General features: G+C 45.5%; 1 protein-coding gene across 4 annotated transcripts in view; it reads right to left on the reverse strand.

Annotated features, from left to right (window-relative positions):
• The window catches only part of tp53i11b (tumor protein p53 inducible protein 11b), a 99,659-nt gene that overhangs the window by 9,469 nt on the left and 67,936 nt on the right, over positions 1-22,254 (reverse strand). For all 4 annotated transcript variants that reach the window (XM_014125948.2, XM_045688572.1, XM_045688571.1 and 1 more), the window contains 3 exons: positions 12,831-12,970; positions 681-739; positions 438-486 (listed from right to left, as the gene is read on the reverse strand). In XM_014125948.2, coding sequence (XP_013981423.2) covers positions 438-486; positions 681-739; positions 12,831-12,959 — 237 coding nt within the window. In that variant the 5' untranslated portion in view covers positions 12,960-12,970. The remainder of the gene's footprint in view (positions 1-437; positions 487-680; positions 740-12,830; positions 12,971-22,254) is intronic.

The raw sequence follows: 22,254 nt of genomic DNA on the forward strand, positions 1-22,254 counted from the left end.
ACTAGGTATCCCCCTTTCCCTGTACAACTGACTAGGTATCCCCCCTTTCCCTGTACAACTGACTAGGTATCCCCCCTTTCCCTATACAACTGACTAGGTATCCCCCTTTCCCTGTACAACTGACTAGGTATCCCCCCTTTCCCTATACAACTGGCTAGGTATCCCCCTTTCCCTGTACAACTGACTAGGTATCCCCCTTTCCCTTCAATTCTACAATGTAGAAAATAGTAAAAGAAAAAATATATATATAAACCCTGGAATGAGTAGGTGTCCAAACGTTTGACTGGTACTGTATATTTCCCTTGACGGTGTGATGTTTAATGTGAAATAAATTGTACCTGTAGGTTTTAAATGGCTTATGTGACTCTCTATACATCAGAATGATCATTGCAGAAGTTTCTGAGCGTGGCTAGAACCCAGGTCATCAAGACACTCACCATCAAGGACATAACTGTGAAGGCCAACGCAGAGATGATGATCCAGACCCTGTAGAGAGAGAGAGAGAGAGAGACACAGAGAGAGAGAGAGACACACAGAGACACAGAGACACAGAGAGACAGAGAGACAGAGAGACAGAGAGACAGAGAGACAGAGAGAGATTTATTTACCCAAAAACTGCCATTAAAATAGATTGATCTGACAGTAATATTAGATTCCCCCCAGGTGGTGTGTTCTCTCACCTTAGACCAACAGGCTCTCGCACCTGATACTTAATGTCATTCCCCAGCATCTGACTGAGCTGTGAGGAGAGAGAGAGGAAGAGAGGAAGGAAGAGAGGAAGGAAGAGAGGAAGGAAGAGAGGAAGGAAGAGAGGAGAGGAGGAAAGGGAGAGACGGGAGAGAAAGAGAGAGGGAGGAGAGAGGAGGAGAGAGAAAGACAGAAATAGAAAGGAGGGGATCATTAAGACGTTTTCTAATTAGAGCTCGTTATAGGTCTATCAGGGAGGAACCTGACAGATTATTAAGAGGAAGCAGACACCACATAAAATAACAAAACAAAAAAGACACGGAAGCAGATATCCCATTAACAAGGCCTTGGATTAATCACAAACTATATTTAAACAGAAAATCAAATTTAGCACTAATTAGCAATTCTCTCTTCATCACCCATACTGCACACCACCCCATACTGCACACCACCCTGTATGTCAAAGAACGGAGCTTTACATTGTTAGTGCATGGGACAGCGCCACGCCTCTAGCGGGGACAGCGCCACGCCCCTAACGGGGATAACACATCAGATGATTGTTTACTCATAAATTAACTAAATTCTGTGCAGCATTGTGGAACCCAGCATGTCAACACAGATGGTACAACATGCGAGTTCATATAAAACATCCACAGAGCCAATGCCTCATGACTTAATACAGTAACTCTAAACTGAAGACGCATGCAGTATACATTTATCCCTGCAACAAGTGGTCTACAACGCTAATACAATTCACATGATCCTTAAAACCAGACAAAAAAAATCTAATTTTATTAAGTCGCATGCGCCGAATACAACAGGTCCCTAAACAATGCAGTTTAAAAATATATTTATATTGTTTAAATACGAATATAAAAAGTAACAAGTAATAGAAGCCAGCACCAAAGCATTATGATGTCATTACTGTGGAAAAAGCAAAAAGAACGTTACAGCTGATTCATTGCTATTTTATTATTATTTTATTAGTCTATAAGATGGTCTATTAGTGTAGAACCCATGATAATTCACTGACATTAACTCATATCATGCTTTAATTGGCAGTAGGAACTGGGCAGGGGCGTGTCTGTATGTATGAACAGTTGAAGTTGGAAGTTTACATCCACTTAGGTTGGAGTCATTAAAACTCGTTTTCCAACCACTCCACAAATTTCTTGTTAACAAATTATAGTTTTGGCAAGTCGGGTTAGGATATCTACTTTGTGCATTACAAGTCATTTTTCCAACAATTGTTTACAGACAGATTATTTCACTTATAATTCACTGTATCACAATTCCAGTGGGTCAGAAGTTTACATACACTAAGTTGACTGTGCCTTTAAACAGCTTGGAAAATTCCAGAAAATTATGTCATGGCTTTAGAAGCTTCTGATAAGCTAATTGACATCATTTCAGTTAATTGGAGGTGTACCTGTGGATGCATTTCAAGGCCTACCTTCAAACTCCGTGCCTCTTTGCTTGACATCATGGGAAAATCAAAAGAAATCAGCCAAGACCTCAGAAATACATTTTGTAGACCTCCACAAGTCTGATTCATCCAATTTCCAAACGCCTGAAAGTACCACATTCATCTGTACAAACAATAGTACGCAAGTATAAACACCATGAGACCACACAGCCATCATATCACTCAGGAAGGAGATGCGTTCTGTCTCCTAGAGATGAAAGTGCTTTGGTGTGAAAAGTGCAAATCAATCCCAGAACAACAGCAAAGGACCTTGTGAAGATGCTGGAGGAAACAGGTACAAAAGTATCTATATCCACAATAAAACGAGTCCTGTATCGACATAACCTGAAAGGCTGCTCAGCAAGGAAGAAGCCACTGCTCCAAAACCGCCATAAAAAAAGCCAGACTGCAGTTTGCAACTGCACATGGGGAAAAAGATCGTACTTTTTGGAGAAATGTCCTCTGGTGTGATGAAACAAAAATAGAACTGTTTGGCCATTATAACCATCGTTATGTTTGGAGGAAAAAGGGGGAGGCTTGCAAGCCGAAGAACACCATCCCAACCATGAAGCACGGGGGTGGCAGCATCATGTTGTGGGGGTGCTGTGCTGCAGGAGGGACTGGTGCACTTCACAAAATAGATGGCATCATGAGGCTGGAAAATTATGTGGATATATTGAAGCAACATCAAGACATCAGTCAGGAAGTTAAAGCTTGGTCACAAATGGGTCTTCCAAATGGACAATGACCCCAAGCATACTTCCAAAGTTGTGGCAAAATGGCTTAAGGACAACAAAGTCAAGGTATTGGAGTGGCCATCACAAAGCCCTGACCTCAATCCTATAGAAAATGTGTGGGCAGAACTGAAAAAGCATGTGCGAGCAAGGAGGCCTACAAACCTGACTCAGTTACACCAGCTCTGTCAGGAGGAATGGGCAAAAATTCACCCAACTTATTGTGGGAAGCTTGTGGAAGGCTACCTGAAACGTTTGACCCAAGTTAAACAATTTAAAGGCAATGCTACCAAATACTAATTGAGTGTATGTAAACTTCGGACCCACTGGGAATGTGATGAAAGAAACCAAACCTGAAATAAATAATTCCCTCTACTATTATTGACATTTCACATTCTTAAAATAAAGTGGTGATCCTAACTGACCTAAAACAGGGAATTTATACTAGGATTAAATGTCAGGAATTGTGAAAAACTATTTTTAAATGTGTTTGGCTAAGGTGTATGTAAACTTCCGACTTCAACTGTATGTATGTATGTATGTATGTATGTATGTATGCATGTAAACTCAGCAAAAAAAGAAACATCCCTTTTTCAGGACCCGGTCTTTCAAAGATAATTCATAAAAATCCCAATAACTTCACAGATCTTCATTGTAAAGGGTTTAAACACTGTTTCCCATGCTTGTTCAATGAACCATAAACAATTAATGAACATACACCTGTGGAACGGTCATTAAGACACTGACAGCTTGCAGACTGTAGGCAATTAAGGTCACAGATATGAAAACTTAGGACACTAAAGAGGCCTTTCTACTGACTCTGAAAATCACCAAAAGAAAGTTGCCCAGGGTCCCTGCTCATCTGCGTGAATGTGCCTTAGGCATGCTGCATGGAGGCATGAGGACTGCAGATGTGGCCAGGGCAATAAACTACAATGTCTGTACTGTTAGACACCTAAGACAGCGCAACAGTGAGACAGGACGGACAGCTGATCGTCCTCGCAGTGGCAGACCACGTGTAACAACACCTGCACAGGATCAGTACATCCGAACATCACACCTGCGGGACAGGTACAGGATGACAACAACAACTGCCTGAATTACACCTGGAACGCACAATCACATCCTTACATTAGCCGTGGATGTGTCATGGCCCAGTCACCCCGTCATAACCTAAACCTTAAGAAAAGTCAACTCCCTCTCACACCTCATCCAAGGCTAATGTATGGATAGTATATACCGGTCACCAGTTGTACGGTGTTTCATCCAACACATTGGTGCGGCTGGCTTCCGGGTTATGCAAGCAGTGTGTCAAGAAGCAGTGTGGCTTGGCAGGGTCGTGTTTCCTAAGGAGGCATGGCTCTCGACCTTCGCCTCTCCCGAGTGCGTACGGGAGTTGCAGCGATGAGACAAGACTGTAACTACCAATTGGAAAGGACCATTGATGAATTAGGTCTGTTATTTCAGACAGAAATCAATATGGCCAAAGGGGAACAGGACAGGAGCTGTGAGGATGACGTTATGCATTTGAACTTGAAGGGTTTGAGGTTGTCAGGACAATGAAAACTTCCCAGAATAGGGTTCACTGGTGATTGTCTGAGTCTCTCAAATACGCACACACACTCTACAGAGACTCTCACACACACACACTCTACAGAGACTCTCACACACACACACACACACACACACACTCTACAGAGACTCAATCACACCCTTCTCGCAATTTCAGGTGGAAACATGTGAAATATAACGAACGTCTATAAATTTCAGCTGTTTTAAAAACATTGCTCTGCTATTAGTATTTTTACGGTATGAATGTTGAGCTCAAAAGAAACAAATTGTGTTTACACTGCCCTTCTTAGAGGGAGGGCAACTGTCTGGCGTCGTGTCAGTGTCAAGAGGTTGTATGTTCGAGACGTGACTTTACATTGCAGTAATGTCTCTCGAGAACTGATAACCTCTCCAGAATCTCTCGGAATTCTCATCAATGAGAATAGACCCCAAGGCACAAATACACCACACACAACACACACACACAATCTAAAAGGAGATGAGAAGGACTGAAGTGGCTTCATGGCCATCTATTATGGGATGTTGATGATGTCCAAATCACAAAATAACAGGAGGGAGGAAATGGAAATATAAGGAGCCTAAAATTGCAGCGGAAAGGGAAAGATAAGAGAGCCAGAGTGTACAGACAGCCCTAATCTCTACGCTTCAGCCAAGAACACTGTATTTCACCGTCTAGTGAAACTGAAGCCCTTTACCCTGCCTGGTTGGCTCTCGCTGTCTGTGGCAGGTTTTGGAGTACATGGAAAAAAATCACTGGTCTTAACCTGACTGAGCTGGTAAAAACCTTTAAAAAAAAAAAATGCTCTGGAACCATTGTGAAAACGTCCCGCATGGGACTGGAAGTGTAACTGTGTAATTCATACATGCATAATCTATGAGCAGAATAACAGCATACCTCAATGAGCCAAGAAATTCATAGTTTCGAAAGCGACTGCTTTTCTGAAAGCTGTGCTGTGGCATTTGGGTCAGCCCCCTAGCAATTAAAGTTCTAGCCAATGAGCTTCAGCCGCCTTGCCATTTGAGTGACAGCTAGCAAGATGCAGAGAGCGCGAGAGAGCGAGCGCGAGAGAGCAATGACGTGGCGCACATATGTGACTTGGTACACATTTTTCAGGGACCACTTTCGGCTCGTGAGCGCTACTTATAGAACTACAGGCTAAAAAGTATACAAAAGTACATGAGAATCTCTTTTAAAGACAGGAGATAGGCCTGGCTGCACACCAGAATCCCCACCTTAACACAAGCCTAAGCACAGCATACACATGCCTGTGACATCTAACAGTATGACTTCAGAACTGGCTTGAGAAATATATAACAAGAGGAAAAGCAAAGGACTTGCCTGAGGAGGGGAAGAGAAACGGGAGGAGGAGAAACGGGAGGAGGAGAAACGGGAGGAGGAGAAACGGGAGGAGGAGAAACGGGAGGAGGAGAAACTGGAGGAGAGGAGGAGAAACGGGAGGAGAGGAGGAGAAACGGGAGGAGGGGAAGAGAAACGGGAGAAGAAACGGGAGGAGGGGAAGAGAAACGGGAGGAGAGGAGGAGAAACGGGAGGAGGGGAAGAGAAACGGGAGAAGAAACGGGAGGAGGGGGAAGAGAAATGGGAGGAGGGGGAAGAGAAATGGGAGGAGGGGGAAGAGAAACGGGAGAAGAAACGGGAGGAGGGGGAAGAGAAATGGGAGGAGGGGGAAGAGAAACGGGAGAAGAAACGGGAGGAGGGGGAAGAGAAATGGGAGGAGGGGGAAGAGAAACGGGAGGAGAAACGGGAGGAGGGGGAAGAGAAATGGGAAGAGAAATGGGAGGAGAGGAGAGAGAGGAGCATACGGTAATCTAAACTGTTATGGTCTAGCTTTGACACCACTAAGAGACAAAGCCGGGCAGCATTCAGACAGATGGAGTTAAAATCCCACAGCCCTTGAGATCTCTTCAGTCCATTACTATTCTCATTCCCCGCTGCTCATCTCTCAGCCTTGGCAAAACACACAACTCAATTACCATCCTAGTACACAAATCACAGATTGTAACAACGTCATTGTTCAATTCACTGTGATCCAGTCAGTAGCCTACACTTACATCCTTCTGTATCGGTCTTCATGCTAGAACCATTGCATAGTATTCCCTCCCAGCAGAAAGAGGGCTTACAGCAGACCTTGGCTCAAGGCCCGGGGACAATATCACTGGCCTAAGTAAATTGTTTGTTTCAGCGCACGGGAAGAGCAGGAAAACAGAAGGGCAGCGGGTAACAGCCGGACGACTTCCCTCCTTTGTTTACAAGGACGAAGTGTGTGTGTGTGTGTGTGTGTGTGTGTGTGTGTGTGTGTGTGTGTGTGTGTGTGTGTGTACACGCGTCCTGAGACAAAACCTTCCTCCACGCCAACCTCCCCGCTCTCTGTTTGTAATATGATTGTGATCTCCCAGGGGTGTTGTTGTCTGAGCGGAGGCTGATGAGGTGCTTACGTCAACTCAACTGAAACGAAAACACCACCATTTCATTTTCTGTGTTTGCTACTCTAACAAAGCAATTACTTGCAATTCCAATAAGATGTTATTTTCTCGTCAGGGGGAGATGGATAATTAACAACTGGCAGACGAGCAGACCATTGCGTTAAGGAAGTAATTCTTCTTTCTTCTGAGTCAAATGTTTATATAGCAGTAACTGATCACCCCACTCCTCCTCACACTCCTCTGGCTTCCAGTCAAAGCTCCCATTCACTACTAGACCATGGTGCTTACCTACAGAGCAGCAAGAGGAAGTGCCCACACCTTACCTTGACGCTATGCTCAAGAGGGTAGCGCCCTCTCAGCCCAGCCAAAGCACTTCTGTTCTGGCAACCCAATTGTGGAACCATCTTCCTCCTGAAGCTAGGGCTGCAGATTCCCTGCCAGTCTTCCCCCTGAAGCTAGTACAGCAGAGTCCCTGTCCATCTTCCCCCTGAAGCTAGGACAGCAGAGTCCCTGTCCATCTTCCCCCTGAAGCTAGTACAGCAGAGTCCCTGTCCATCTTCCCCCTGAAGCTAGGACAGCAGAGTCCCTGTCCATCTTCCCCCCTGAAGCTAGGACAGCAGAGTCCCTGTCCATCTTCCCCCTGAAGCTAGGACAGCAGAGTCCCTGTCCATCTTCCCCCCTGAAGCTAGGGCAGCAGAGTCCCTGTCCGTCTTCCCCCCTGAAGCTAGGACAGCAGAGCCCTGTCCGTCTTCCCCCCTGAAGCTAGGACAGCAGAGCCCTGTCCATCTTCCCCCTGAAGCTAGGACAGCAGAGTCCCTGCCCCGTCCCTGCCAGTCTTCCCCCTGAAGCTAGGACAGCAGAGTCCCTGTCCATCTTCCCCCTGAAGCTAGGACAGCAGAGTCCCTGTCCATCTTCCCCCTGAAGCTAGGACAGCAGAGTCCCTGTCCATCTTCCCCCCTGAAGCTAGGACAGCAGAGTCCCTGTCCATCTTCCCCCTGAAGCTAGTACAGCAGAGTCCCTGTCCGTCTTCCCCCTGAAGCTAGGACAGCAGAGTCCCTGCCCGTCTTCCCCCCTGAAGCTAGGACAGCAGAGTCCCTGCCCGTCTTCCCCCCTGAAGCTAGGACAGCAGAGTCCCTGTCCGTCTTCCCCCTGAAGCTAGGACAGCAGAGTCCCTGTCCGTCTTCCCCCCTGAAGCTAGGACAGCAGAGTCCCTGCCCGTCTTCCCCCCTGAAGCTAGGACAGCAGAGTCCCTGTCCATCTTCCCCCTGAAGCTAGGACAGCAGAGTCCCTGTCCATCTTCCCCTGACGCTAGGACAGCAGAGCCCTGTCCATCTTCCCCCTGAAGCTAGGACAGCAGAGCCCCTGTCCATCTTCCCCCTGAAGCTAGGACAGCAGAGCCCCTGTCCATCTTCCCCCTGAAGCTAGGACAGCAGAGCCCCTGTCCATCTTCCCCCTGAAGCTAGGACAGCAGAGTCCCTGTCCATCTTCCCCCTGAAGCTAGGACAGCAGAGTCCCTGTCCATCTTCCCCCTGAAGCTAGGACAGCAGAGTCCCTGTCCATCTTCCCCCTGAAGCTAGGACAGCAGAGTCCCTGTCCATCTTCCCCCCTGAAGCTAGGGCAGCAGAGTCCCTGTCCATCTTCCCCCCTGAAGCTAGGGCAGCAGAGTCCCTGTCCGTCTTCCCCCCTGAAGCTAGGACAGCAGAGCCCTGTCCGTCTTCCCCCCTGAAGCTAGGACAGCAGAGTCCCTGTCCATCTTCCCTCCTGAAGCTAGTACAGCAGAGTCCCTGTCCATCTTCCCCCTGAAGCTAGGACAGCAGAGTCCCTGTCCATCTTTCCCCTGAAGCTAGGACAGCAGAGTCCCTGTCCGTCTTCCCCCCTGAAGCTAGGACAGCAGAGTCCCTGTCCATCTTCCCCTGAAGCTAGGACAGCAGAGTCCCTGTCCATCTTCCCCCCTGAAGCTAGGACATCAGAGTCCCTGTCCGTCTTCCCCCCTGAAGCTAGGACAGCAGAGTCCCTGTCCATCTTCCCCCTGAAGCTAGGACAGCAGAGTCCCTGTCCATCTTCCCCCTGACGCTAGGACAGCAGAGCCCTGTCCATCTTCCCCCTGAAGCTAGGACAGCAGAGTCCCTGCCCCGTCCCTGCCAGTCTTCCCCCTGAAGCTAGGACAGCAGAGTCCCTGTCCATCTTCCCCCTGAAGCTAGGACAGCAGAGTCCCTGTCCATCTTCCCCCCTGAAGCTAGGGCAGCAGAGTCCCTGTCCGTCTTCCCCCCTGAAGCTAGGACAGCAGAGTCCCTGTCCGTCTTCCCCCCTGAAGCTAGGACAGCAGAGTCCCTGTCCATCTTCCCCCCTGAAGCTAGGACAGCAGAGTCCCTGTCCATCTTCCCCCTGACGCTAGGACAGCAGAGCCCTGTCCATCTTCCCCCTGAAGCTAGGACAGCAGAGTCCCTGCCCCGTCCCTGCCAGTCTTCCCCCTGAAGCTAGGACAGCAGAGTCCCTGTCCATCTTCCCCCTGAAGCTAGGACAGCAGAGTCCCTGTCCATCTTCCCCCTGAAGCTAGGACAGCAGAGTCCCTGTCCATCTTCCCCCTGAAGCTAGGACAGCAGCGTCCCTGCCCATCTTCCCCCCTGAAGCTAGGACAGCAGAGTCCCTGCCCATCTTCCCCCCTGAAGCTAGGACAGCAGAGTCCCTGCCCATCTTCCCCCTGAAGCTAGGACAGCAGAGTCCCTGTCCATCTTCCCCCCTGAAGCTAGGACAGCAGAGTCCCTGTCCATCTTTCCCCTGAAGCTAGGACAGCAGAGTCCCTGTCCATCTTACCCCTGAAGCTAGTACAGCAGAGTCCCTGTCCGTCTTCCCCCTGAAGCTAGGACAGCAGAGTCCATGCACGTCTTCCCCCTGACGCTAGGACAGCAGAGTCCCTGCCCATCTTCCCCCTGACGCTAGGACAGCAGAGTCCCTGCCCGTCTTCCCCCTGACGCTAGGACAGCAGAGTCCCTGTCCATCTTCCCCCTGAAGCTAGGACAGCAGAGTCCCTGTCCATCTTCCCCCTGAAGCTAGGACAGCAGAGTCCCTGTCCATCTTCCCCCTGAAGCTAGGACAGCAGAGACCCTGTCCATCTTCCCCCCTGAAGCTAGGACAGCAGAGTCCCTGTCCATCTTCCCCCTGAAGCTAGGACAGCAGAGTCCCTGTCCATCTTCCCCCCTGAAGCTAGGACAGCAGAGTCCCTGTCCATCTTCCCCCCTGAAGCTAGGACAGCAGAGTCCCTGTCCATCTTCCCCCCTGAAGCTAGGACAGCAGAGTCCCTGCCCATCTTCCCCCTGAAGCTAGGACAGCAGAGTCCCTGTCCATCTTCCCCCTGACGCTAGGACAGCAGAGTCCCTGTCCATCTTCCCCCTGAAGCTAGGACAGCAGAGTCCCTGTCCATCTTCCCCCCTGAAGCTAGGACAGCAGAGTCCCTGTCCATCTTCCCCCTGAAGCTAGGACAGCAGAGTCCCTGTCCATCTTCCCCCCTGAAGCTAGTACAGCAGAGTCCCTGCCCATCTTCCCCCTGAAGCTAGGACAGCAGAGTCCCTGTCCATCTTCCCCCCTGAAGCTAGGACAGCAGAGTCCCTGTCCATCTTCCCCCTGAAGCTAGGACAGCAGAGTCCCTGCCCATCTTCCCCCTGAAGCTTGGACAGCAGAGCCCTGTCCATCTTCCCCCCTGAAGCTAGGACAGCAGAGACCATGCACGTCTTCCCCCTGAAGCTAGGACAGCAGAGACCATGCATGTCTTCCCCCTGACGCTAGGACAGCAGAGTCCCTGTCCATCTTCCCCCTGAAGCTAACACAGAAGAGTCCCTTGCCCGTCTTCTGAAAACATCTGAAACCCTACACCTCTTCAAAGAGTATCTTAAATAATCCCACAGCACACCTCCCCCCAAAAATAATGGATTGTAGCAGTAGCTTTGGCTAGTCTGTACAGTATTAGTGTTGTGTATCCAATTGAACGGCTCAGACACGAGGCCTGTGTGTCAGGGATTCCAGACAACCACGGATTATAAAAAGGGAAAAGCCAGCCACAACGGACACCGACGCCTCGCTCCCGGAAAAGTTAAACACCTTCGCCCGCTTTGAGGAAAACAGCATGGAGCCGCCGACGCAGGCCCCCACCACTTCATAAGGACTGTGTGCTCTCCTTCTCCATGGCGGACGTGAGTAAGTCATTTAAGAGTGTTGACCCTCGCCGGCCCAGACGGCATCCCAAGCCGGGTCCTCAGAGCATGTGAAGACCAGCTGGCTGGAGTGTTAACAAACATATTCAATCTCTCTATATCCCAGTCTGTTGTCCCCACTTGTATCAAGATGTCCTCTACTGTTCATGTAACTTAGACAGTGAAGATGACTGAACTAAATGATTATCGCCTCACAGCACTCACTTCTGTCATCATGAAGTGCTATGAGAATGTAGTCAAGGATCATATCACCTCTACCTTACCTGACACCCTAGACCCACTTCAATTCATATACCGCTATCACTGTACACTGCCCTCTCTCACCTGGACAAGATAAATACCTATGTAAGAATGCTGTTAAATCGACCTCATCCTAATATACAGTACCAGTCAAAAGTTGACACACCTACTCATTCAAGGGTTTTTCCTTTATCTTTACTATTTTCTACATTGTAGATTAATAGTGAAGACATCAACACTATGAAATAACACATGGAATCATGTACTAACCAAAAATATATTCTATATTTGAAATTCTTCATAGTAGCCACCCTTTGCCTTGATGACAGCTTTACACACTCTTGGCATCGTGTGTCTCCAGTAGGACTGAGTGACTGTTGTGTACCTCTAATATCCGTCTCCCTCACTAAGCATCTGTGTGACTGAGTAAGTGAGTGAGAGAGGCAGGGGGGCAGGGAGGGAGAGAGCAAGGGAAGAGTCAGGGGCGAGAGAGAGGGAACGTGAGGGAAGGGACGAGTCAGGGGCGAGAGAGAGGGAACGTGAGGGAAGGGAAGAGTCAGGGGCGAGAGAGAGGGAACGTGAGGGAAGGGAAGAGTCAGGGGCGAGAGAGAGGGAACGTGAGGGAAGGGACGAGTCAGGGGCGAGAGAGAGGGAACGTGAGGGAAGGGACGAGTCAGGGGCGAGAGAGAGGGAACGTGAGGGAAGGGACGAGTCAGGGGCGAGAGAGAGGGAACGTGAGGGAAGGGAAGAGTCAGGGGCGAGAGAGAGGGAACGTGAGGGAAGGGAAGAGTCAGGGGCGAGAGAGAGGGAACGTGAGGGAAGGGAAGTGTCAGGGGCGAGAGAGAGGGAACGTGAGGGAAGGGAAGAAGGGCGAGAGAGAGGGAACGTGAGGGAAGGGAAGAGTCAGGGGCGAGAGAGAGGGAACGTGAGGGTAGGGAAGAAGGGCGAGACAGGATCTCAGAGGACTGAGCGTCTCAGCAGGCAGGCAGGCAGGTCTACTACTGATCAACATTCACTGGATTGTAATAGGGGATTACAGTAAACACAATGGAACAAAGTGAGAGATGGGCCAATGTATTGACTGTCAAGGCAATACGAAGGACAGAGAGTGATGACATGTTATCATCCAGTGCATTGTGCTGCAATAAGCAAGTCATCAAGAAACCGATATTACTCAAGACGTGGAAGCACTATAGATGATCTTAAAATTAACATAATGGTTTATTAGGAACGATTACCTTCACAATAGCATGCCAGTGTGATTGAGCTGTCACGTTGCATGATGGGTAATAATCTATGAACTCAGTTAAAAGAGATTCGGTATCTCCATTCTATCCACTTACACACTACTTCTAATGGATTCAACAATGTAGAATCTTTCTCCAGTCAAATGGGCACCAAGCCCATGATTGATTCACCATGATGGACAATGAGCAAACGCACACCTTTTCTGTATATTTAAGATATAAAAATGATACAGACCTTCGACCTATGCACCTCTCCATCGTCGTCCTCGCCTCCGACCCCCAGTATCTTCCTGGTCTTCAGCCGGCTCACCAGATCTGACTGACTGTGTTTCTTCATTAGAGGAGGATGTGGCTTAGAGGCCATGGCACAATAACCTGGAGCGAGAGAGACCGAGAGAGAGAGACACGTTTAGCAACTACGGAGTGAATACAAAGCTCTTAGGTTGCATGGTCCTTCGATGCAGAACAATCCTGTGAAAAATCAAGAAAGGTAGAGAGGGAGAGGATGGAGAGGAGAGAGGGTGGAGAGATGGAGATCTACACCCCGTTACGGCCAGACTGTATTAATAACACTACCATAGGGGGAGTACAGCATCTTATGCACACCACTACTTTGTAACATTAGGTAGGACTACTGTGGGTTATCCACTGAAGACACAGGCAATCCCGACCCTGTAAGTCAAATGTCTTCCACAGATCTGACTTTCCCTTTCCCTCCTGAGCAACCAGTAAACATTTCCCGTTTCGAGTTCCTTTTTCACATCCTCCACATCCATTTTGCAGTCACGTGTTACGGTGTTCGGAGTTTGTTATAACCAACTTATTGATGTGATTATGATAGGCTATCGGTCAGGCCCTATTGGTCACATGCATGCGATGCTTACATGTTTAACGTAAAGAGAGCAAGGGTTGAGGGAAAATTGAATGTTTTTCGTAAACAAATTAGGAATTTCGGTAACAGAACTTTTCAGGTCAGAAACAAGTAAGAAACTAAATGGCTGAAATGATGTCGCAGCTTCAGCACAACAAACCCTTGCTGTAGTAGGGAGGAGAGAGAGCGCCATTGTTCGCCAGTCACACAGGCACTCGCTGTAATTGTTTTTAACAGTGTGACCATCGTGCGGAGTAATTTGGGCGTCTTAATTATTTAATCAAACAGTGTTCTTAAAGTATCAGACAAGCGCAGTGCCTATGTAGTTGATTTTACTCAAACACACGTAGGGTGTGTGTTTATATATGGAAAGATACGTTTAAAAATGTCAACTAGGGATGCACGATATATCGGTATCAGCTAAAAATACCAGCATCTGCATCATCCCGATGTCTAGTTTAACGCCGATGTGCAAAACCGATGTCAAAGCTGACATACCTATGTTATATAGGTATGCACCTCGTCTACCTACGTTATATAGGTATGTACCTCGTCTACCTTCGTTATATAGGTATGCACCTCGTCTACCTACGTTATATAGGCATGTACCTCGTCTACCTACGTTATATAGGCATGTACCTCGTCTACCTACGTTATATAGGTATACACATGATGTAATGTCAAAGCTGACGTGCATACCTATATAAATGTAGGTAGACGAGGTACATACAGTGCCTTGCGAAAGTATTCGGCCCCCTTGAACTTTGACCTTTTGTCACATTTCAGGCTTCAAAACAAAGATCTAAAACTGTAATTTTTTGTGAAGAATCAACAACAAGTGGGACACAATTATGAAGTGGAACGAAATTTATTGGATATTTCAAACTTTTTTAACAAATAAAAAACTGAAAAATTGGGCGTGCAAAATTATTCAGCCCCTTTACTTTCAGTGCAGCAAACTCTCTCCAGAAGTTCAGTGAGGATCTCTGAATGATCCAAATGTTGACCTAAATGACTAATGATGATAAATAGAATCCACCTGTGTGTAATCAAGTGTCCGTATAAATGCACCTGCTCTGTGATAGTCTCAGAGGTCCGTTTAAAGCGCAGAGAGCATCATGAAGAACAAGGAACACACCAAGCGGGTCCGAGATACTGTTGTGGAGAAGTTTAAAGCCGGATTTGGATACAAAAAGATTTCCCAAGCTTTAAACATCCCAAGGTGCACTGTGCAAGCGATAATATTGAAATGGAAGGAGTATCAGACCACTGCAAATCTACGAAGACCCGGCCGTCCCTCTAAACTTTCAGCTCATACAAGGAGAAGACTGATCAGAGATGCAGCCAAGAGGCCCATGATCACTCTGGATGAACTGCAGAGATCTACAGCTGAAGTGGGAGACTCTGTCCATAGGACAACAATCAGTTGTATAGTGCACAAATCTGGCCTTTATGGAAGAGTGGCAAGAAGAAAGCCATTTCTTAAAGATATCCATAAAAAGTGTCGTTTAAAGTTTGCCACTAGCCACCTGGGAGACACACCAAACATGTGGAAGAAGGTGCTCTGGTCAGATGAAACCAAAATCGAACTTTTTGGCAACAATGCAAATCGTTATGTTTGGCGTAAAAGCAACACAGCTCATCACCCTGAACACACCATCCCCACTGTCAAACATGGTGGTGGCAGCATCATGGTTTGGGCCTGCTTTTCTTCAGCAGGGGCAGGGAAGATGGTTAAAATTGATGGGAAGATGGATGGAGCCAAATACAGGACCATTCTGGAAGAAAACCTGATGGAGTCTGCAAAAGACCTGAGACTGGGACAGAGATTTGTCTTCCAACAAGACAATGACCCAAAACATAAAGCAAAATCTACAATGGAATGGTTCACAAATAAACATATCCAGGTGTTAGAATGGCTAAGTCAAAGTCCAGACCTGAATCCAATCGAGAATCTGTGGAAAGAACTGAAAACTGCTGTTCAAACGCTCCCCATCCAACCTCACTGAGCTCGAGCTGTTTTGCAAGGAGGAATGGGCAAAAAGTTGAGTCTCTCGATGTGCAAAACTGATAGAGACATACCCCAAGCGACTTACAGCTGTAATCGCAGCAAAAGGTGGCACTACAAAGTATGAACTTATTAAGGGGGCTGAATAATTTTGCACGCCCAATTTTTCAGTTTCTTAATTTGTTAAAAAAGTTTGAAATATCCAATAAATTTCACTCCACTTCATGATTGTGTCCCACTTGTTGTTGATTCTTCACCAAAAAAATTACAGTTTTATATCTTTATGTTTGAAGCCTGAAATGTTGAAAAAGGTCGAAAAGTTCAAGAGGGCCGAATACTTTCGCAAGGCACTGTACCTATATAACGTCGGTAGATGACGTAATGACGCCACAAAAAAATACAGCGCTACACAGAAAAATACAGCACACTTCCAACAACTAAAGTTGAAGTCGAACCGTCATTTGAATGGTAAGACAATCGCAGCGAGACAACAAAAACAAAAAAAGGTGAAATCGATTAACGCGAAGATAATGGAATTCACTGCCCTTGACAATCAACCGTTCTCTGTTGTGGATGATGTTGGCTTTCTCTGACTGGTCGAGCCCCGGTACACACTATTTTTCAGATGTTGCCCTACCGGAGTTGCACAGTATTGTTGAAACTCACATCCACGAGCTTCACGACTGACATTTGGACCAGCGATGTCAGCCCCATGAGCATGCCGAGTCTGACAGCACAGTGGGTCTACGAGGATTTCGTACTGAGGAAAGCCGTATTGCATGCTCAAGAATGTGCTGGTTCTCATACCGCTGCTGCCATTTCAAAACACTCCTAGCTCCATTCGAACAACTGACTGGAGAAATAAGCTGAACTGCCTCAGACGCAGGGTATTGCGTCATGGCATTGATACGTCTGCTCAACAAAAAAACTGCCAACAGACCGTGGGGTTAAAACGGACAAAAGTACACGAGGATGTGAACAAGCGATTCAGTGGCGATTCTCTCTGAGCCTCTTCACTATGTCGTACCTAGCGTCGAGCATGGTGGCAAGGACAGCTAACTCGATGCAGACAAGAGGACAGAGCCGAGACAGAGGACAGAGCCGAGCCGAGACACTGCTTGATGAAATCTCCCTCTCCCCGTGGGCTTGTGTCAGACCACTCCACTTAGGCCAGCCTGCACACAATGATATATATATCTCATAAAGTATAGTCCTCACTCCACACACACACACCTGACAGGTTAACCTGCATCACTTGACATGAATCAGCCTTAACTCCTTTCCACTGAGAGTCTTGACAGTATGCTGCCCAAAGCAACACACTTCTCTTTATCCCCCAATATCCACAGCCTGGGTAACAGTCTGTGCTAACATTCCCACTCCTTGACTTTAGCATATGACAAATTACGGAGCGGAATATCAGCACAAAACAGGTCTGGAACAAATCTCCACTCATTTATCAGTGTCTTAAGGGATAGGGGGTAGTATTGAGAATTTGGAAAAAAATGTGCCCATTTTTAACTGCCTCCTACACCAACTCAGAAGCTAGGATATGCATATTATTAACAGATTTGGATAGAAAACACTGATTTTTCTAAAACTGTTTGAATGGTGTCTGTAAGTATAACAGAACTCATATGGCAGTCAAAACCCTGAGACAAATTCTGACAGGAAGTGGATACCTGATGTGTTGAATTACTTTTAAGCCTATGCCATTGAAACACACAGGGACTTATTAATCATTGAGCACTTCCTACGCCATCCACTAGATGTCACCAGTCTTTACAAAGTGGTTTGAGTCTTCTACTGTGAAAACTGACCGAATGAGAGACTTGGAACATTGGTCATAAGCGGATGGCCGATACTACTCTGGCGCGCGAGGGCATGTTTGGGTACTCTCGTTCCAATACGTTTTAAAAGAGAATGCAATCGTCCGCCTTGAATATTATTGAAGTTCTGATTGAAAAAGGCCCTAATGATTTATGCTATACAACGTTTGACATGTTTGAACGAACGTAAATATTTTTTTGCCCTCTGATTTCGTTCATGTTTTTGAGTAGCCTACAGGACGCGCTAACAACACGGAGCTTTTTGGACATAAATTATGAGCTTTTTCGAACAAAACTACATTTGTTATGGACCTGGGATGCCTGGAAGTGCCTTCTGATGAAGATAATCAAAGGTAAGGGATTATTTACATAGTATTTTAGATCTCTCCAACATGGCGCTTAGTCTGTATCCCAAAGCCTATTTTTCTGGGCGCAGTACTCAGATTATTGCAAAGTGATTTCCCAGTAAAGTTATTTTTAAATCTGGCAATGCGGTTGCGTTCAAGAGATGTTAATCTATAATTCTTTGAATGACAATATAATATTTTACCAATGTTTTCGAATAGTAATTATTTAATTTGTTGTGCTGATTGACTGGCGGTACTGGAGGGAAAATATTTCCTCAACGCCATAGTAAAACGCTGTTTTTTGGATATAAATATGAGCTTGATAGAACAAAAAATGCATGTATTGTCTAACATAATGTCCTAGGAGTGTCATCTGATGAAGATTGTCAAAGGTTAGTGCATAATTTTAGCTGTTTTCTGCTTTTGGTGACGCCTGTCTTTGCATTGACAAAACTTTACACACACAGCCATTTTCAATGTACTGTCCTAACATAATCTAACTTTATGCTTTCGCCGTAAAGCCTTTTTGAAATCAGACAACGTGGTTAGATTAAGGAGATGTTTATCTTTCAAAGGGTGCAAGATAGTTGTATGTTTGAGAAATTTGAATTATGACATTTAATTGATTTCAAATTTGGCGCCCTTGATATTTCACCTGCTGTTGATAGGGTGTACTAGGGGTGGGACGCTTGCATCCCACGTTCCCAGACAGGTTAATAATGCAGTAGGTCTCACTAGGAAGCATCAAGTCTCCCACTAGTTTCCACACTCAATAGTAATCTATATACAATAATCAGAAGTCTGCCAGACTAACGGTGGATTTATACCTTAGACTTAATGAATTTCACAGTCACTTTAGTTTATTAATTTGACCATTTAAAAAAAAAACAAGCACACAAAACTTAAAAGCCATACATGCACATGAATAAAATCATGGAGGATAACACAAAGTCTGGGACTGATTTCCATTGTGGTCCTCTTGAGACAAGATGGCTGGACAAGATCCAACACAGTATGGCAGTGAAATAATAAAAAACAAAAAAACAGAAGAAGAACGTCTCTCTCATCATTCCAGTTACATCATAGGGGTTATTCATATGGGCACAGAAGACATCAAAACATATATATATTTTTTTTTTTACATCAAACATATTTTGTACTTTACTTATATTTAATTTCATAGTTCTGAGCAGTCTGGCCTTAAGTGGGATGTATCCTGCTGAATCTGGGATTCCTTGACCTGCTGTCACACTGATATTTACACTAACTACTGCTCTGAATGGCTAGTTGGGTCAAATAGGGACCCTTCATGACGGGTCGGAACCTGGGGCTGTTGTCACAAGTCTACACCCCCCCAAATGATATCAATCCACACTAAGACAGAGAGAACAGCTGGCCTCGTATTCATGAAGCTCAGAATAGGGAGTGCTGATCTAGGAGTAGGCCTTATAATCTCGTGCATTAGGAGATAAAAAAAAAACTGATCCTAGAATAGCCCTTTTTCCCCTCACCAGCTGTATTAAGTCACAGTTTGGCTGACGTTAAGGGTATTTATAGGGGAGGTGATTAAAATGCAGGAACGGAGAGAGAACAGAGCCCTGAGTTGGGTTAATGTGATATAGGTTAAAAAAAAAGGTGAGATTCACATCATTCTTACACAAACAGGACTAATATAACCCGTATGGATCAGACATAACTGAATAAATTTGAATTGATCAATCCATAAAAATAAAATAAGTTTTATTTTCGGCTTCCATAATCTAGATAACGTCATCTGGATCATACCATTTCCATGGGGGAAAAAGGACACATGAGCACCAACATCTGAAAGCTAAGAGTCTATTTTTTTTGGGGGGGGGGGGGGGGAGTTGGGGCTTGCGGAGGTGGAGCTGGCCCGAAGGCAAAGATACACATTTTAACCATTTCCCAAACTAAAAATGAGGAATAAGCAAAAGCTTTGATATCTAGTCACACAGATAGAAAAGGGGTCTTAAAAAAAACATCTCAAAAAAAGTTTAGGTTTAGAAATAGATCCAAAACATAATGTTGAATTAAAATCAACATTTATATTTATTTTTTCAGAATTGATTTGCCTTTATAAAAGTTTAAAGAAATATTGACTAGTGTCTGGTCGTTCTGATATATAAAAAAAAAACACAATATATCTTTATGATACTCTGTAGTATCTCACAGGGGGGAGGATTATGAAAGTTTACAGAAGTAACAAGTAAAAGGTAGACATGCCAAGTAATTAGTGCTTTTAAAATGTGATTTTCTTTTTGTTGAATTAAGTGATTACCCAACACGCAATGTTATTTTAGGCATATGTGACACAGCTCGCTTGCCAGCCTTGGTCCCAGCAATTTCGCTCTACACGTAACATCAAAAATGACCAATAGAAATAGGTTAAATTACCAGAGATTCATACATGGCTCATTATATTAGGCTATCTGTATTACTGGGCTATATCAACCAATAGGATAGACGTACTTTGAAGAGATGTTTTGCATATAGCCTACCATTTAGGAGCGGGATGAATTTCAGACAGACACCAAATATGGGTGATGAATATTAATTACCAGGCAATGTAGTAAATTATATCTTAACCATACTTATTAAGGTTTCCTTGGAAAGATAACTTACCCGTGCTTCTCCACCCATGCTTAGGCTATAGCCTACTCTATTTAAGCGTTTTTTTTTTTTAATACAATAGGTAGGCTAACGCATAAAAAAGCAGAAAGACCACTTTGTCGAAATAATATGCAATAAAAATTATTTCATTCTGATATCAAATTTTGCATCTGCACTGTACCTTCAGTAAATGTGTTTTACTAAAATGTTCAGTGGTAATTGTTAAAAGTAGACTTCTGCATATAGGTAAAATGGTTTGTTAAACTTTGCAACCAACGTTTTATTGCTTGGCATACATTTTAAAGTGAAAACGTGAGTCTCAGCGTCACTCCGTTACCGCGGAAATTGCCCAGCAACAAAGGCTCACCTCTTCTGTCTGTCTGACTGCCTGCTTGCGCCTGCCTGTTCACGATGAAGACTCGATGCAGAGAACAGGGCTAAAGGACGGCTGGCTGTTACGTGCCCGTTTGTCCTTTGTTTGTGGGCGGAGCTCATTATAATAATAGCCCGTGTGTAGAATAACCACTAAAACATGAAGATACTACAGACTACCCTTTGACCAGGGGCCCATAGTGCTGTTAGGAAACAGGGTACCATTTGAGATGAGACAAAGTGGTGTTCTATTGGGGGGATTAAACCCAAAAGCATTGTGAGCAGACACAGAGGGGCCTCCTGTGCTCCTTTTGAAAGTGTAAAATCAACCCAGTTAGAAGGACACAGGGTACCCCTCAGCGAAAGCAACGGACCCAGAAAAAAGACAAGGAGAAAAATCTGCTGTGTTACTTTACAAATGTCAAATTGCCCAGCTGGGATGCATTAAAGGGAGAGAAGAGAGAGAGAAGAATGAAAAGATGACTAAAATAGTTATCTACCTGCATACACAGAGGATGTTGATTAAAGGGCTTGTAAGTAAGCATTTCACGGTAAGGCGCATGTGACAAATAAAGTTTGATTTGATTATACAAACGTACTGAGCCAGAAACTAGTAATTAACTGCCTGGCAGTGAGGGAAATTATGATAGGCTGAGCAGAGCGGGAACCCTCCAGGGCGGAAGCGGGCGGGAACCCTCCAGGGCGGAACAGGGTGCATTCCATGATATGACGTACACCACCAGCGTGAGGACATAGTGTGACACGTACCGTTCAAAAGTTTGGGGTCACTTAGAAATGTCCTTGTTTTTGAAAGAAAAGCAATTTTTTTGTCCATTAAAATAAATCTAATTGATCAGAAATACAGTGTAGACATTGTTAATGTCATAAATGACCATTGTAGCTGGAAACGGCAGATTTTTTATGGAATATCTACATAGGCGTACAGAGGCCCATTATCAGCAACCATCACTCCTGTGTTCCAATGGCACGTTGTGTTAGCTAATTCAAGTTTATCATTTTAAAAAGACTAATTGATCATTAGAAAACCCATTTGCAATTATGTTAGTACAGCTGAAAACTGTGTTCTGATTAAAGAAGCAATACAACTGGCCTTCTTTAGACTAGTTAAGAATCTGGACCATCAGCATTTGTGGGTTCGTTTACAGGCTCAAAATGGCCAGAAACAAAGACATTTCTTCTGAAACTCGTCAGTCTATTCTTGTTCTGAGAAATGAAGGCTAATCCATGCGAGAAATTGGAGATCTGGTACAACGCTGTCACCACCGATAAATCTACGATAATCGAGAATATCAATAAGCATTTTTCTACGGCTGGCCATGCTTTCCACCCGGTCAACAGCTCTGCACCCCCCACAGCAACTTGCCCAAGCCCCCCCCCCCCGCTTCTCCTTCACCCAAATCCAGATAACTGATGTTCTGAAAGAGCAGCAAAATCTCAATCCCTACAAATCAGCCGGGCTAGACAATCTGGACCCTCTCTTTCTAAAATGATCCACCGAAATTGTTGCAACCCCTATTACTAGCCTGTTCAACCTCTTTCATATCGTCTGAGATCCCTAAAGATTGGAAAGCTGCCGCGGT

Source organism: Salmo salar, chromosome ssa10 (genome assembly GCF_905237065.1).
Source record: "Salmo salar chromosome ssa10, Ssal_v3.1, whole genome shotgun sequence".
Taxonomy (NCBI): Eukaryota; Metazoa; Chordata; class Actinopteri; order Salmoniformes; family Salmonidae; genus Salmo; species Salmo salar.